This window comes from Macaca mulatta, chromosome 10, assembly GCF_049350105.2.
Source record: "Macaca mulatta isolate MMU2019108-1 chromosome 10, T2T-MMU8v2.0, whole genome shotgun sequence".
In the NCBI taxonomy this organism is placed as follows: Eukaryota; Metazoa; Chordata; class Mammalia; order Primates; family Cercopithecidae; genus Macaca; species Macaca mulatta.
In genome coordinates this window covers 74443230-74462100 of record NC_133415.1, presented here as the reverse complement: position 1 = coordinate 74462100, position 18871 = coordinate 74443230, and the positions used below count along the sequence as shown (strand labels likewise).

The following is an 18871-nucleotide window of genomic DNA, read 5'->3' as shown; positions in this document are numbered from 1 at the left end:
TCTCTTCCATGCCCAGTAAAGGCAGAGGAGATCAGTCCAGGGAAGGTTGCCTCCGCCTTTGTCTGCCCTGGTACGCGATAGACAATACCTTTTTTTCATCCTGCTAGCTCAGACTACTCCCTGAGGGTTTTCACCTTCCAACATTTCTGGATGGGAAATAGGCTGTTTATATACAAGTTCCCCCACCCCCCAACTTCATGAGATCAATATTAATATCCTCCTTGTCTCCCAAAGTGGAGGAAAGAGCCCAACATTCTCTTCTAGGCTCCCAGAGAATTCTCACCACACCCTCTTGAATCCAGGTTCTACTATAAAGACACATGCACATGTATGTTTATTGTGGCATTATTCATAATAGCAAAGACTTAGAACCAACCCAAATGTCCATCAATAATAGACTGGATAAAGAAAATGTGACACATATACACCATGAAATACTATGCAGCCATAAAAAAGATGAGTTCATGTCCCTTGCAGGGACATGGATGAAGCTGGAAACCATCATTCTCAGCAAACTATCACAAGAACAGGAAACCAAACACTGTACGTTCTCATTCATAAGTGGGAGTTGAACAATGAGAACACATGGACACAGGGAGGGGAACATCACACACTGGGGCCTGTGAGGGGGTGGGTGGTTAGGGGAGAGATGACACTAGGAGAAATACCTAATGTAGGTGATGGGTTGGTGGGCGCAGCAAGCCACCACGAGACGTGTATACCTATATAACAAAACTGCACGTACTGCACATGTCACCCAGAACTTAACGTATAATAAATAAATAAATAAATAAATAAATAAATATCCCTCAGATCAGTTTTGCATCTTTGGAACAGGGAAGTAGAATGAGAGTCTTTAGCCCTGAACCTGGTTTTCCTTGAACTTGGCCTTCCAGAATTTAGTAATTTTTTTTTTCAGTAGTGGTATCGATATCACCATCTTACACTCTTTACAATCTCTAGGGATGGATATATTTGTCTTTAGGTCATGTCATCACAATGTTACATACAACTTTGTACCAACTCATTTGCACTCCCCGATATCACAAAGAAATCATTCTTGGTTACTCAAGAAAATAAATTTGGGAAATCACTGTTTCCAGTAACACAATGGGGAAAAGGCAAACATTTATTTTTATTTGCAAATGCAGTTTCTGCCAATAGTTAGTGCTCACAAAACCTTTTAAGCTACAGTAACTTTTGGTAAACTCAATGAACTTTAAAAAATACCTGATGGTAAGAAAATTACAGAAAAATTTCCATTACACTGTCGAAAATGTTTGGAATCCAAAATCCACTATTTTCTGCAATAGTTTTTAATATTTGTTCTGGTTTAAAAAAGATTTTCTTTTTCTTTTCTTTCTACTTCTACATAGTCCTGGTTAAATTAATACAATCTGTCTCATGAACATTTAGGACTGCAATTTTCTGGATTTAGATTGTTTTTATTCTCGCATATTTATATTAATACTTTAATATTTTACATAAAACATTGATTTGCTGTGTTTTATGAAACAAAATCATAGATCTTATTTATGGAGGCATTTCCAGTTTGAAGGAAAACTGAAAATCTAATCAGTAGAAGGTCATTTTATGCCTTTTTTTCCTTTTTAGCAGTAATAAATAATTAGCAACCTAGTAATTACAAAAGTTCTTAATTATGCTTAGAGCAACGAGAGCGCTATCACAAATTTAAATTCATATTTGTTACAGTATATGAAATAGTTAAGAAAAGCCTCTGTTTTTCCAGTTTGGTAACAAATGGCTTTTGTCTGATGCATAATTAATAGAAACTAATGATGACTATGTAGCTCTTCCAGAGTTTTAAAGGCAAATCTATATTGGCCTACAATTAACATGCAAATTCATCCAACAAGCAACACAAAATGTATTGTAGTAGTCATTCATTTTATCAACATTCAAGAAGATCTAGACAGCAGCACGACTCTCCTATGTCGGAAACACATTATAACATGGGCACAACCGAAGTCAGATCATACCTGGTAAAATACCCTCTTGCTAATTCGTCCTCTAGAGTCAGTTCAGACTTCCAGCACGATACATGAACAATAGCGATTAATACTGTGGTACAAAGGTAAATACAGACAAGAGTTTGGTGTGCTAGCATACAGAGTTTTAAAAATGGTGACGAACGAAACCAAACGTCTTGCCCTGTTCTCTCCTTTCCCTTTGTGAGCCTGGAATTCTCACGGTCTCACTGAAACATTCTATTTTGGGAACTGAGTCCAATGATCCTAGCACTGAAATTGCTCCCTGGGAGGGAAATTTGGCCACAAGGGAACATTGTACCCATTTGAGAAAGGGCACTGAGGGAAACATTGTGGTGTGCAAAAAATGGTTTGCTACTAGAGGCGTTGACGGAAAACGTGATTTTTAAAAATATTTAGGTTTATCCCAAGGAGTGGTATACTGTGGCTCAAATTTTATTTCATTATTTTTGGTTGGATTAATGAAACGTGCACACTATCACCATCACTCTTAATTCTTCTTCCATCAAATAAGACACTTGTTAGGATAAGAAAGATATTTTACTAAAGCTGACGGTGATTGAGAGTCATTCAGTATTCAAAGTTCCTAAAGAATCATTGGTTCTCTTAAAGGGATAAAAAAGTAGGAAAGGCTTTGTTCAAACTCCTGCTAGTAAACAAGTATTACTTCAACTGATACAATGGCTACATGACATCAAAGTACTATAAATTATCAAAACTATCGTACAGAAAAATTACAAATTCGTTGCAAAATACATTATACTGCTACCATTAAGAAAAAAGTGCTTTTTGTTTTCCTTTCTTTTTTTTTTTTTTGCCAGAAAAGTATTCTTTCAATATAGAAAATCCTACATGTTACCCTGCATGTGGCTAGGATATATCATAACGGAGTTTGTACTGAGTCCTTCTGATTTGCTGGATGAAGGGCTGAAAAATATATTAATGACTTATTAAAGCCGTGCTCCAAATGACCACGCCAGCTGTCAGTGGAGAGATGCCTATTTAAGACACAAGAAGATGCCCTGGTCTGTCGAACCCTGCCGGTCATCACACTGTCCCACCAATTGGCTGGTCTAGAATGCACAGGCCTTTTGCATGTTCTGTGTTTCCTTTTGTTCTCCTGAATTATTCTCATGTCCTCATCTAGCTTTGCCACCTACACGAATCCTCTGCTCAGTGATGCCTGTATTGTCTCATGAGGGGGACGATGCAAGACGGTGGACCTGCTAGTTTTAAGAATGGATGTCCGAGGAGTTCCTGGGCTGTTGCTCTCTGAGAGGGCTCCCTCACCAACATCAGGTCTAGGAATCCCCGGAGCACTGAAGAAACCTGTGGAAACACACAGATACTGATCTGAGGACTAACACAGACACCTAACCCAGTCCCCAAAATGTTTTCCCCATTCATCCTATCAACAACTTCTAATTCCAGAAAGTTACCTTAAGGAGAAAGATGTTACGAAAGCAAAAGCAGGTCTTGCCTTTAAAATTCCACTTTTTCCTTACCTTTTTCAAGTTTGAAATAATAGGTGTAAATGACAGATCAACTAAGAATGAAAACTTATTTACTAAATACAATAACAGTGGCAATCACAGCGATAAGAACAGCTATTACAAAATGTTTAGTATGTGCAGGTGCTGGTCGCACATGCTTGATGAAGCATGGTGAAAACAGGGAGCCATTTTATTTTTCTAACAACTGCAACCACACAGGCTCTGTGGAATCCCTTTCTTTAAGAGAAACAAGCTCGGCCGGGCACGGTGGCTCAAGCCTGTAATCCCAGCACTTTGGGAGGCCGAGACGGGAGGATCACGAGGTCAGGAGATCGAGACCATCTTGGCTAACACGGTGAAACCCCGTCTCTACTAAAAAAAAATACAAAAAACTGGCCGGGCGACGTGGCGGGCGCCTGTAGTCCCAGCTACTCGGGAGGCTGAGCCAGGAGAATGGTGTAAATCCGGGAGGCAGAGCTTGCAGTGAGCTGAGATCCCGCCACTGCACTCCAGCCTGGGTGACAGAGCGAGACTCTATCTCAAAAAAAAAAAAAAAAAAAAAAGGAGAAACAAGCTCTTGTAAGGATATCTAATACATCTCATTATTTTTCTTTAAAGGTCTTGTAATTTACTTTTTAAAGGTATATCTTACATTATGTATATATTTAGAGATGAGGGCTCACTATGTTGCCCAGGCTCAAACTCCTGTGCTCAAGTGATCCTCCCACCTCAGCCTCCTGAGTAGCTGGGAGTACAAGCACGTGCCAGCATGCTCAAGTTCCCCTGCACAAATACTAAGCGTATGGCTCAATGGATTTTTTACATACATTTACCCCTATTTACTTTCCACTCCTATCAAGACATAGTCATTATTTTAATTTCTAATAGCATAACTTAGTTTTGCTTACTTTTGTACTTTACCAAAATGGAGTCATATATTTGATTTTTTCTCCGTCTGGCTTCTTTCACTCAGCGTTGTATCTGTGAGATTCATCCCCGATGTGTGGCAAAAGTTATATCTTTTACATTACTGTGTAGTATTCATTGTCCAATTATACCACACATTACTTATCCATTTGGGAAACAACCTTGGGCTGGTTTCCAGTTTTTTGAAACCATTAGGATTAAAGTTATTCTTGTACATGGTTTTAAAGAACATTGGCACTCATCTCATTGGGTATGAGACTATTTTCATATGATATATTTTTAGTCAATTTTTTTTTTTTTTGAGGTGTAGTCTCACTCTGTTGCCCAGGCTGGAGTGCAGTGGCGCAATCTTGGCTCACTGCAAGTTCCACCTCCCGGGTTCACACCATTCTCCTTCCTCATCCTTCTGAGTAGCTGGGACTATAGGCACCCACCACCACGCCTGGCTAATTTTTTGTATTTTTAGTAGAGACGAGGTTTCACCGAATGAGCCAGATGGTCTCAATCTCCTGACCTCATGATCCACCCACTTCGGCCTCCCAAAGTGCTGGGACTACAGGCGTGAGCCACCACGCCCAGCTGCTTTTCATTATTTAAACTTAGTCCAATCCAGTAAAAATTTCAATCTCTTTTTTTTGTTGTTGTTTATGTTTTTGTAGGTCCACATAACCTATATGAGTGATTCCACTGGGGCTCTTCCCTAAGATTTAGGGGTGAGGAAGGAGGAGATATTACCATTGCAAACAATTCTCCTCCAAAAGGCAGCCACACACTCTCTTTTACTGTCATAAAATAGATAGGAGGAGAGGTGTGTATGGGGCCAGTGTTTATAGTAGTAGTCCTACAGAAATGATCCTCTGAGTGGAAATCTCGCAGCTCCTACAGTGGTGATTCTTGGATGAAGCATCATTATTTTCTGAGCTCGTCCTAACTGGCAATCCTTGGAAAACAGGAAAGACTCCACTCAGTCTCTTACAAGCATTATATTAACCATGACCTTCATTGCCCTGTACAATCTAGCTCCTGCCTCTCTCTCCAACAAGGCCTACCTTTTTCCCCTTGCTCACTTTGCTCTGCAATATAGGCCTTCTTTCTTAAGGCCTTTCCACTTGATGCTCCCCCTGCCTGGGACCTTTTTCTCCAAGATCTTTACATGCCTTGTACCTTCTTCCTATTCAAGTCCCAGCTCTGTTGATCCCTCCCTAGAAATGGCTTCCTTCAGTCTTCAGCTTAAATCAGTGATATGGTTTGGCTCTGTGTCCCCACCCAAATCTCATCTCAAATTGTAATCCTCACATATCAAGGTAGGGACTTGGTATGAGGTAATTGGGTCATGGGGGCAGTTTCCCCTATGCTATTCTCACGATAGTGAGGGAATTCTCATGAGAGCTGATAGTTTTATAAGTGTCTGGCATTTCCCCTGTGCTCTCTCTCTCTCCTGCACCATGTAAGACATGCCTTGCTTTCCCTTCGCCTTCTGCCATGATTGTAAGTATCCTGAGGCCTCTCCAGCCATGTGGAACTGCGAGTCAATTAAACCTCTTTTATTTGTAAATTACTCAGTCTTGGGTATTTCTTTATAGTAGTGTAAAAACAGACTCACACAACCAGCTTTCAATCCCTTCTCCTGCACACTCCATCACATCACAGTATGTTTTTCTTTCATAGTATGTACCACACTGAAATTATTTTATTTGTTTGTTTGTGGTTTATTATCTGTTTCCCCAACTAGAATGCAGAGTCTAGACCCCAGAGTCAGAAAATCTGGGGTCATGCATGGTGACGTCCCAAGCTATTAGATGTCCCCAGCATGTAATAGATGCTGAATGAATGAGTATGGCATAGAGCACCTGATTTACTCTTCTAACCAAACCTTTGGGATAGAGGACAATTGTAACCCATTTCATAGATGAAGAACTCTGGGGTAGGAAAGGCTGAGACACTTGCCCAGTAAAAGAATAGAAGAACAGAGATTCAAACCTAAGTGACTAGTTCCAAAACCCATGCCCATAAACCAGGATCTCCCTGCTGGATGTGGTAAGTCAGTCTTAAAAACCAGAGAGAGATGGAAAAATCCAAAAACCATTCTGCACTTCAGCAATAGCTGCTGCTTCTCACCTTGTGTAGGTCCTTCACTCTTGGAGGTAAACTGTCCCGGATCCTCCGCATTGCCTGGAGGGGAGGCTCGTTGAAGTAGGGGGGCTCACCATCGATCATTTCTATCACCATGATCCCAAGGGACCAGATGTCCACCTGTTGGGCACATCCCACTGGTTATCTCGGGCAAGGAGAACATTCTGAAATGTCAAGTGCGTCCACAGAACCCAAGACGTTCATATTCATTCACAAATGAATATGGTATTTGTAACCTCTCAACATTTACAATACTGATTTATAGGCTAAACTGCTGGGTAACTGAGTTTTTGCTAACAACCTTTGCCTTTTATGGACAACTTCAGTAAGGGTTCCACCCTTCAGATATAAATGAATATCTTAACGTTCTAAAGTTTAGCACTTTAATTTTTACTCTGTAAACTTTAGTAGTTAACTGTCTATTAGGGCAGATGAGAAAATCTTCCAGTTTAATGCTATGAGAATGGAGAAGAAGGTTGTATTTAAACCATAAACAAACAAGAAAGTTTTGACATATTTGTAACAAACTGCAAAGGGCTACCTTGCAGGAAGCAGAATATATTCTGATTCTTTTATTAATTAGATTTAAAAATAGTTCTTTTCTCCCCTACTTGGGGATTTCCTCCCCCTACTTTTTATTATCATTTCAAAACAGCATGCACAAAACCTCGCTTTACAAAAGCATTTTCAGGGATTGGAGAAAAGAAAAGGAAGAGATGACAAGCAATTAGTAAAGAATGGGAAGTCAGGACAATGAGGAGCCATCACTGTGCTATAAACTCCCAGTTCCACTCACTTCCCCGTTAGGGCCTCTTTATACCTCTTATCTGATGAATGTATCGCTATTATCACCCCTTGCAGTGACCTTCACTGAGAATTTATCTCTCAGGACCACAGTGAGAAAAAAAAGTTGAGGACTCATCCAAGGTCAAGCAAACAAGAGAAAAAGATTCTGCCATAACTTATGCTGATGTCCTTAGTTCATTGCCATGTCTTCTCATGCTTCTCTTCTCCCAGAATCACCATCCAGACTACAAAGTGTGGAAGGAAACCCTATGGCTAGCCGAAGCATGCCCTTTGGCTTCCACCTGTATGTAGCCTTATGTGCCTCTGAGCTTCCACCCATGCTATTACCTCCCAAGAAGGCCCTTCCTCTACTCCCTCTGACCCTGCATTTTTACACTTCCAGGCCCTACCCCTTAAAAGATTATGAGTGATTATTTTCATTCCAGTGGGAACAGAAATTGTGCCATGTTTTTGACTATGAGTCACATATTATTTTTTTCCTATAAGAAAACACTATGTAGGTCCTTCACTGTGAGATGTAAACTGTGTTGAAAACAGTTGCTCATTTAAATATCACCTCTGTTTTGTGGTACTTTCTTTGATCCTCTTTCCTTCCTCTGAATCCTCATGCCTGCTCATCTGCATGTCTCCAGTCACTTTGCAAGTTGCATTGTCTTGCTTTGTGTGTGCCTGCTACTGAGAGTGGGATCAGAGTTGGAGTGACTTCCCCACAGTGTCCACTGTAGGACTGCAATAAAGAGCCCTTGGATAAATACTGCAGTGATCTACCCCAGGGGTGGGCAGGCTCCCTCCTGCCATAGCCTACATCTGTGCCTCCTCTAGTGAGTGGGGATCCAATGTGGAGTCAAAAGTCATTGCCCCCATCTCCTGTGGTCACCAACTATCTCAGAACCCTGTGCCTGTCCCAGTCCTGCCACTCCTGACTATGACTGTGACCCCCTTACCTCTGTCCCATAAGGTAGCCTAGAAATCACCTCAGGGGCCATCCAGTAGGGAGTGCCAACCAATGATTTCCTCTTCGGCACCTCTTTGGAAACTTGAGCACAGAAACCAAAATCAGATAACTTGATCTGAAAAGGAAAGGAATGCAATAAACTAGCAATTGTAAAACAATGTCTGCTAGACATGAAAATACAAACATAGAGAGTTTCAAATTTCAAACAAAACAGTCTCATCAACAGGCCTTGGTCATATAAGGGGAGGGACTGTCAGACCCTTTTATTGGAAAGGCATGGTCCATTTTAATGGAGAAACTTCTCCTGGGCCCACCAGGATCAACTTCCAAATGTCTAAACTCCTGCTGCTTACATTCCTTCTATAAAATGATGAAACAAAAACAAAAAACTTTACAAATTAAATACACCAGAAACAACAAATTTGTTACATCCCAAGCCCACAAGTTTAATGTAATATAACAGATGATGCTTTCATATACGTAAATTGCTATTCTCAATGTGAATTTTGAACAAACTGATAAAATTTAGGTTCCTTTGAGTTGAGCACATTCAGATTTCTATGTACCGTGAGGCAAATCAAAGAACCATCTCTTCTCTATATTTGAAATATTGCAAGGCCTTTGTTTACTCAGGATGTGGAAATGTCACTTTTAGTATTGGATCCCCTTCCCTTTTTGGTTTGACCCTTTGTCCATGACAGTTGAAGCTACCAAGGTGAACATCAATGGAAGTGGAAACATAGGCATAGAAACCGGGTGTCAGCACTTGGTTGTAAGGGGTTTAAGGTGGTCATCCGAAGGGCTCAGTGTATATACATGTTATTTACCTTAGATATCATCGAGGAGAAAAAAAGACTTGGAAATTTCTTTCCCAGAGCTCATGTACTCTTAAGAACATACTGCACAGTTAAGCACCCTGCTGGTTTATGAATTCTAGATGACCAGGATTCAGTTTATTTCTGGAAGCCTTAATTTCTAGTCATGATGACCTGGTTTGAACTTCAAACAGCCTTATGAAAGAGATATCAAAGAGCCACTTAGAATTGTTGGTGATAATAGAACACAAAAGAAAAGAATGGTTCAGAATGACCATTTGAAGTTAAAAAAATTTTTTAAATCAATAGTACAGTCTCCAAGGTATGAATTCTCTCTTAATTCTCTTCACACCTCCCCGAACTTCCTCTTTCAACCTTTTTTTTCCCTGGCTCTACCTCTGCCATCCACCTCTTAAATATTGGGGTTCCCTAGGATTCTGGGTTCCTCTCTCACATCTTCTCTTCTTAGATTCTCTTACTGGATACTCTTTTTCTTTCTATGCTTAGTTCAGACCTCTCTCCTGCATTCAAAACCTGTATTTCCAACTAGCGTATATTTCTATATGGATGACCACAAGTACTTCCAAACTCAGCATCCCTCTCTCTGCTCCAAAACCTGACCCCTTTTCCATCAATCCTGTTCTAGTGAATGACACCAACATCCACCAACATCTATCCATGAAAATCATCCTTGACTCTTCTCTCTATCTCGCTCCAAATCTTCCTGGTTAGAGTTTAAAAAAAAACTATCTCTGTAGCTTCAGGACCCACGATAGTGCTTTGCCCATGATAGGTTTTCAAAATCAAAATTGTTGCATGAATTGACGAGCCTTAATCATAAGAAGTGAAAGAGGCCTCTGCAAATGAAGAACAAGTGCATTAATATATTATAAAGACCAGGATTCAGCAGGGAGGTCTGAACCAAAGACAAGATTCCACCTGCCACACATGTTATTATGGTAATTTCCAAACGTACAGCAAAGCTGAAAGAATTACAAAGTGAACATCCCTATATGCATGAGTAGATTCTATAATTATTAATGTTTTGCTGTGTGGGCTTTATCATACACCTATCACTCTATCCATCCATCTAATCATCTAATTTTTGATGCATTTCAAACTGAATTGATGACAGCAGTACACCTCACTCCTAATTGAGCATTAACTGGAGTTCAATGTGTGTTTATTTTTAACAGTTTAAAAATTATATAGAGTGAAATGTACACACTTTAGGTTTATCATGCGATGAGTTTTGACCTCCCAGTACTACCAAGATCTGGGCAACACCATTGCTAGGGCACTGATGCTCACATCAGTGGGATATGAGTGGTAGTCAAACCCTTGAAGGGCCATAGCATGAGAAAACAAGACAGTCAAATACGAAATATTGGGCACCCGGGGTGATTGAAATTGAAGCATTACTGGAGACTGAAGGGAAAGATATCAAGAAATCAGAAACAATGGAGAATAAATTGGGAAAGCCAAGGTGGGGATAGCAGCAGCTAGGACACAACAGGGGGATGAAACCAGGTAAGAACTGAGAGTCTCTGTTGTGCTTGGCAATGAGGGCATCCCTAGTAGCCTCTAGTTTCAGGTTGAGTCAGGGTGGAATCCAGAGAGTAGTCATGTAGATCTCAGTTGGACTGCTTTTCAAGAAATGAGATGTATTTTACAGATAGAAGACATCCAGCAGTTACAAATGTGGTGAATATGATAATGATGACAATGATAATTATCACTATTCTCTAGAGTGGATTGAATGTCTCCCAGAATTCACATCCATCCAAACCACAGAATGTGATCTTATTTGGAAAAGAGTCTTTGCAGGTCTAATTAGTGAAGGTGAAGTCATACTGGATTGGGGACAAGCCCTAAATCCCATGACTGATATAGAAATAGGAGAGGACACACAGACACATAGATAAGAAGACCATGTGAAGGTAAAGCAGAGACTGGAGGGATGAGTTTACAAGCCAAGCAACACTGAGGATTGCCACAACCACCAGAAACCAGGAGAAAGGTATATAAAGCTTCTTCCTCAGAGCCTCCAGAAGGAATCAACACTGCCTGCATCTTGATTTTGGACCTCTGGACTCTTGAACCTTGAGAATACATTTCATGCAGAGAGAAGAAAATGCCACTCAATTGGTAGCAATTTGTTATAGCAGTCCTGGGAAACGAATACACTCACTGAGCTCTTACGACCTGCCAGGTAACACTATAAACACTTTACATGTATTATCTCATTTGACTGCTCCCAAGAAACTAACAAGGTAGGAAATATTATTATCTGCATTTTCCAGAGAAGTACGCCAAAACACAGAAGTGCTTAGGCCACTTTGCCAAGGATACAGAGCTAGTAATGGAAAGAGCCAGGATTCAGGAATTTAATCACCACTCTGTACTGAAGAGCAAAGTTACAGGCTGAAAGAAGGGAGTTACTGGAGTGGTAGATGTTGAAGAAAGAGGAGAGAGTGAGGGTAACTGATGATAGGGTTTTTAAAGCATCCCTGTAGGAGCGATGGGACAGGATCCAGGGTCTTGCTATTTAAAGCATCATCTTCATCAATAGCAGCAGCTGCAATGTCACCTGGGAGCTTGTTAGATTTGCAGAACCTCAGGCCCCATCACAAACCTGCTGAAGTCACAGTTTCCACTTTAACAAGATCCCCAGGCCATTGGTGTACACATTATAGTTTGAGTCATAGGAGATCACAGTTCAGCCAAGAAACAGAAGAGGAAGGAGGTCACACGGACAGGTGGGGATGAAGGGGCATTTGTTTGCACAGAGTCTAATCTCTTTAGCATTCTGACAAAAGCCTTAACATTTTCACCACACCGTCTTCCTCCTGCTGAGCTAAACACACTACAGTCCACCTGAACAGCTTTTAAAGTCCTCTGTAATCTGGTGCCTTTTCACATAGCCAACCTCATTCTTCATGGCTTTCTGCACACACTAAAACCATTCTTAGGGACCAGGACGGTTCCTAGAATGTAGGATTTCCAGTGCTAAAACTCAGAAAGTTCTGTGCAAATCAGAAAGAGGTGGTCACCTTACAGTCCATTCCCAACTCTGAGTTTTCGTTGATGATTTTTTTCTTGCATATTCAACTCTCAGGCATACATCAAGGGCTTCATCAAATCTAATATTCTCCAGAACTCTTCTCAGGAGCCCATGTTGATCTCTCTCCTTTCCAAATTCAGAGAATTTGGCAAGCATTCAATCCTGAACTGTTTTCTGGTGCTGATTTTCCGCCTCTAGCTAGAGATGACATTCCTTGGGGACAACAACTCTGCTTTCTGATTGCAGAGCCTTACTGTGTTCCTTAAGAGCTGGGCAAACAAACAGTAGAAACTCAGAAAACACATGCTACTAGATTTATTTTATATTGACACACGTACATAATAGTACACCGGGTGACAGAAGACACACTGAAGCTCTTTCTGAAAACGTCTGAAGCATACTGAAGATAGCTCTTGCTAGAATCAAAGTTGGAACACAGATTAAATGAAAGTAACATTTTGGAAATTATCAATGTGATTTTTAAAATTTCCTTCTTCATGATATTCTCACTAATCGTCTTAAGGCCAGTGATTTGGACCAATGGTGGTATGATTTGAATTGGAAGGGATTAGATTATGCCCAAAGAAATGCTGGAGAAAGCTGGTTTAGTAGAGACGTGATATTCACAATTTTTTAATAAGAATCAATCCCAGAGGACTCAGATCATAGAATTCCACATGTGTATGAAAAAGAGGGTCTCGTAGTCGTGATACCTGGTCCATAATCCTTGGTGCCCTATTACAAGAGGAGTCAATAATGCATAGAAGTAAACATCCTACAGTCCACCCCTTGTAGTCTGCGATAATTTACAGAAGGGGAGAAAGAGGAGTGATGTTGACTATGTGAGGTCCTGACCTCCTTATGATATACCACTTTTCTTCACTCCAAGCAGTTGGTGGTGGGCTTTGGAAATATCTGTGTTGCATACATTCCCATACAAATAAGGGAGAGGAGAAGTCCCACAAGCATGGGTTCAGAGGTCATATTCAAAATATTCAATAACCAGATTAATGTAGGCCAATTGGAACCTAGATAGAAAGTCAAGCAAAGTCCTAGAGTTACCCTGGGAAGGATTACCATTTTTAATGAGGTGAGGAGGGTCTTGGGAAGTGGCTGGAGTGATGGGGGATAGTCTAAGGACTTAAAGCAGTGACTGTCAACCAATCAGCATGAAAAGCTTGCAATATTTTTAAAATGGGTGTAGACATGCTAGTAAAACTGACTGAACACCAGCCTTGGCCACACCCAGTGTGAAAGGAAAATTAAAAACTCAGGACCCCAGTTCACTCTGCCAAGAAGAAAAATCAAACTAAAAGCCGAGTCCTGCGAGAAGCTGCCTTCTGTTTTGTTTCTAAGTAGACAGCTACAGGTCATATGTAAATATCTTCACAGGTAGTGACTCTATGTTCACATTATATTCTGTAAAGTGCCGATTTGCTGAGCATGAGATCAATACATAATTGACAGTTCTCCCACCTGCTCCTTTTCTCTTGCAACAAGTGGATGACCATACCCTCCCTCTTTCTCCTCCAGCCCACGTTTCCCCTTTCCCTCAAATTCATCTTTGGAGAAAGGCACAGACCACAGTTTCTATGAATCCATGTTTTTGTTTGTTTTTTTTTTTTCTTCTGGACATGTCCTTGACCTTGGCAAAATAAACTTCTAAATTGATTGACACATGTCTCAGATATTGTTTCATTTTATACCAGCATGTAAAATGTACTCCATGGAGACACGGTACAATAGTGTGGGTGGACATGAGCTTGCGGCAATGCTACTGGCTTCCATGGCCTGTGTGGGATGTGCAGGGGTTCAGAGGTTCCTCTAAATCTCAGTGAGGGAATGGGAAGGGTCTGGCACAAGCCTGTGGTTGGGACAAGGAGGCAGCCTGTAGGGCACCTTTCAACCCATGAGTGAAGAGGTTGTGACTGTGAAGTAGAGCAGAGGCGTGCCCCTGGATAGCCCAGCCACCGATAGGACCAGTCAATCCTGCTACCTGGTCACCAGTCCGGGTAGCAGGAGAGTCCAATGACAGCAAGGCAGGGAGGGGAAAGGACAAGAAGATGCTTCTTATCTCCTTCACCCTGAGGTTCCATGAGCCATGCTTGTCTCCTTCACCTGCGTTCCATCTTGGGAATAAGTGGTGGTGGAGAGGAGAGGAGGGAGTAGGTGGTGGTTAAATCTGAAAGGCTGAGTTTATAAAGGTATCATTTATACTTCTCAATAATGTAGTTGAACTTTGATAGACAATGTTCAAATTATTCAAGCCAACTAAATTTAACGCATTGAATTAAAATAGATGTTTTTGAAAAGAATCTAGCCAGTAGGACTCTGTGAAGAAGTATGGGTTAGTTTTAGGAAATATAGAAACTATAATTGTGGGGGGTGTGTGTGTGTGTGTGTGTGTGTATTTCCAAAACTAGGGTGTGAGTAAATTTGCAACCCCAATACACAGAGAGTAGAGGAGGAACAAACGTTCCAATCAATTTTGTTTGCCTATAAATTTAAGAAACCTGCATGGTTAAGGAGGTGAATGTATCAGCATTTTGCTATTGGCAGTTTTAAATTTCAACATCTCTAGTGTGGGTTTCTCTTTGCTGACTTGAAAAATATCCAAACCCCTCAAAATCTGGCATCCTAATAACCATCTCCCTGACAAAATGTGAGATGAGCAATTGAAACTCGACACTTGAAAGTGAGGCCTGTTCTTCTGCTGTAGGAGTATAAGTGCTTTTGCATGATTCTTTACTCATCCAAGTACATAAAAGGGACAATTTTCTAAAAGAACATAATTGCACACAACATTTGTCCAAATAAATCTGCAAGTAGATAATGAGAACTGAAGTAATGAGTATAATAAAGCACTGTGGGCAGATCTTAAAAGCAAATCACATAGATGCTAAGCTGAGCCTTACTTTGGGTAGAATTGTGCAACTGGGCTGCTTAGGAAACCACCTTCGTCTCACTAATGCAGTTAGGCTAAGGAACTACCGCTAGTATGTTGTCCGCCCCCTAAAATGAGAAAATGTAGCTTGTTACACAAGGAACTTTAGTTAAGAGCTCAGACAAAGCTGTTATTTAAATGTGAGATCCTATCCATCTCTCATGTGTCCTGGCCAGGAGTCAGGGTCCCCATAAATGAATGGTGGAGGGTTCGGGGTAGTGAGGGTGGGCAAAAGAGAGTCTATCCACAGGGCAGCTACAGGTTTAAAGACGGAATGTAAAAACCCTTGCTCTGTAAATTGCATGCACTCTAAAGAATTCTGTGCCTGCTCTAGGGTCTTGGCTAATGCAAAAGAGGGCTGCTTGTGTGCCTTATAAGGCAATGACACTCAATGTACAACGTGTGTAGCATCAGCCTCACCTGAGAGCCTGTTAGAATGCAGCTTCCTGGGTACCATGTAGCCTGAGTGAACCAGAATCTCTGGGGGTGGGGCCCAGGAATCTGTTTCTTGCCAAGCTTTCCAGCAGGTTCTGATGCTCAGTAAAGTTTGAGAACTTTATGGAAAAAGCAGATAACAGTGGCCAGAAAATGTCTTCAGGCATAAAGATGCAGATGGTGGTATTTGGAGGTGAAGCTAATGATCGCTGGAATAGGAAGTTCCAGGAAGATCTGGGCGGGGCACCAACGTCATTTGCTATGGTACAACTCACCGTTCTTATACCACTTCCCTTATCACCATGTGTGAATCCAGGCACAGTGTTGCCAGACCCTTTGATTTTTCAAGGAAGACAGGAATCTGAAATTTTATATGACATCTTCCAAGTTTTGATTTGTGGCAATCAATTTACAGTAAAAAGAAAAAGAGATCATAAAGATCACTTGTGTGCATCTCTTTTCCATAAACTAATTGGACTTAGTAGGTCATGGGTTTGAATTCCGGCCAATGAATTTGTCAAAAGTCAGTCACTCACTGCTTACTGGCCCCTAAGTAATTCATTTATCAAATGTTGGCCCTAGGCCAAGGAAAGGTCATGATGATTCTACACAACACTTAATTACAAGAGCAGAAGAAATGCCTTCTGACTTAGCATCTACCTTGTACCTGGTATACTTCTGTAGGTTTTACACAAATTACATTATTAATTCCTAAGCCACTCTATGAAATATATTTATTTTCCTCTTTCAAATCCCAAACACCACATTCTCCCTTCTTAACACAAATTAGTGACTCGTTAGATATTATTTATGTCATAGATAATAATTGAATGATTTACTTTTACTTGATAGAAGATAATTGGTCTAGTCTTTTGAGAGGACAGAAAGTATTCATTCTTTTAAACCAAGCAATTCTCAGTCATTTTTCCTAACTTTTAAAAGCTTTTAAAATTTTTTAATTATTTCGGAGACAGGGTTCACTTTGTCACTCAGGCTGGAGTGCAGTGAAATGATCTTGGCTCACTGCAGCCTCAAACTCTAGGGCCCAAGCAATCCTCCTGCCTCAGCCTCCAAAGTAGCTAGGACTATAGATAAGTGCCACCACATCCAGCTAATTTTTTAGTTTTCTTGTAGAGATGAGATGGGACTTCAATATGTTTCCCAGGTTGGTCTTGAACTCCTGGGCTCAAGCAATCCTCTTGTCTTAGCCTCCCAAAGTGCTGGGATTACAGATGTGAGCCACCATGCCCAGCCAACTTTTAAAATTTTTAAATAATGATAAATCCACAGGAAGTGGCAATGTGCACCCATCTCTCCCTAGCATTAGCATCTTACATGGCTACAGTAAAATATCAACACCAATAAATTGATTAGGTACAATTTATAGAACTTATTCAAATTTCATTAGTTACAAATGAATTCATTGTGTGTGTAGTGTATGTAAGTATACTCGGAAATTTTATCACGTGTTGCCAACTAGTCAACTAACCAGGAGGAGGCTAGTTACCTGAAGAGTTACTATGGTGGGCAACTAGAACTTGATCTTGCTGAGAAAGTCTGGGAGACTGTATAGAACAGTGCAATAGTCATTGTGGTTTTTGCTATTAAAAGTAATGACAACTGATTCTGCACCAACCTACTATAACCACCACCAAAATCAATATACCCAACTTTACCATCAGCACAGGACTCCCTGGTGCTATTCTTTATAGACACATTCCCACAACCCTGAATCCCTGCCAAACACTCATCTGCTGTGTATTTCTATAATTATGTTATTTCATGAATACACACACACACACACACACACACACACACACACACACACACACATATATATATATGGAATCTTATAGTGTGTTTCCTTTTGAGATTGGTGTTTTCTCACTCAGTGTAATTTTCCTGAGGTTCATCCAAGTTCTAGTGTGTATCAATTGTTTGTTTTTATTGTTGAGTGGTATTCCATGATATATTAATACTGTTTGTTTAACCATTTGCCCTTTGAAGGACATTTAGGTAGTTTCCACTTTGGAGCTATTATGAAGAAAACTGTTATAAACATTTGTGTACATGTTTCTGTGGGAAAATAAGTTTCCATTTCTCTGGATAAATGCCTCAGAGTGCAAGTGCTGGTCGTATGGCAAGTCCATTTTTAATTTTGAAAAAGAAATGCCAAAGTATTTTCATGAGTGGCTATGCCATTTTAAATTCCTATGAGCAGTGTATGAATGAGTGTTGTTATCACTATTTTTCATTTTGTCATTCTTATATGTGTGCAGTGATAGCTCATTGTAGTTTTAATTTGCATTTCTCAAAGGCTAATGATGTTGAACATCTCCAAAAAGGAAGAGAACCTAATAAATCTTGTGTGGCAGACAGTATTTTCCAAAAATGCCAACAATAATTTTGCCCATCCCATGAGCTCTTCTTACAATATGACTTAATTTTTCTCACACTGAGGAGGATTCTATACTCCACCTCGTTGAATCTGGAAGGGCTTGTGACCATGGTGAAAGTGATGTCATATGATTCTGAGGCTAGGTTATAAAAATGCCATGCACTTCCACCTCGTTTTCTTGGGACACACTCTTGGAACCCAGCTGTCATGCCATGAGGAAGCTCAAGCCACATGGGGAGGCCACGTTGTAAGTGTTCTGGTAACAGCTCCCACTGGCCTGCCTGGACTGACTACCTGACATGTGAGCGAGGATAACTTCCAGATGACTCTGGCCCCAGGCATTACCTAACCACAAGTCAGAGCAGCACTGTTTTCCTGAGCTTAGCCAACTCTTGGATCTGTAAGAGACAATGCTAAAGTGACTGTTGACTTAAGACTCTAAATGTTGAGATGCTTCGTTATAATAGCGATAGATAATTGAAAAAGTCTTCTCTACTATATAATGTTGTACACTAATAGACTAGTATAAAAACGTACTCTCAGCCTTTTCTTGGAGTAGCCATACTCCATTTCTGCTCTCTTTTAAAAGAAAAGTTTCCTTTTCCTACAGACACTGGAGAAACCACTGGACCCAATAAGATGCACTGTTCTGAACATGAATGGGTAAACTCTGGACAAAATGGCCAAGAGGCACAAGATCCACCCAACATGCTGTTGCTTCCTTTGTCTGGAATGCTCCTGTTTCTGGCAGCCACAGGGTCCCGTCCCCAATGTGCCTGCTGTAATGCCACCACATCAGAGGGATCTTCTGATCAGCCTCCATGATAGAGCCCCACCCCTCCAATCACTCCCCATTCTCCTTACTATGCCTAAATTAATCCTAGGACACTT

The 18871-nt window shown here is 40.7% G+C and overlaps 1 protein-coding gene across 1 annotated transcript in view; it reads right to left on the bottom strand.

Moving 5' to 3' along the window:
* Window positions 1-1114: 1114 nt before the first annotated feature.
* Window positions 1115-18871, bottom strand: part of PAK5 (p21 (RAC1) activated kinase 5) — a 301563-nt gene continuing 283806 nt past the window's right edge. The window contains 3 exon segments of the mRNA NM_001260987.1: window positions 1115-3338; window positions 6548-6682; window positions 8314-8439. Of these exon segments, the coding sequence (NP_001247916.1) occupies window positions 3183-3338; window positions 6548-6682; window positions 8314-8439 (417 nt within the window). The 3' untranslated portion in view covers window positions 1115-3182.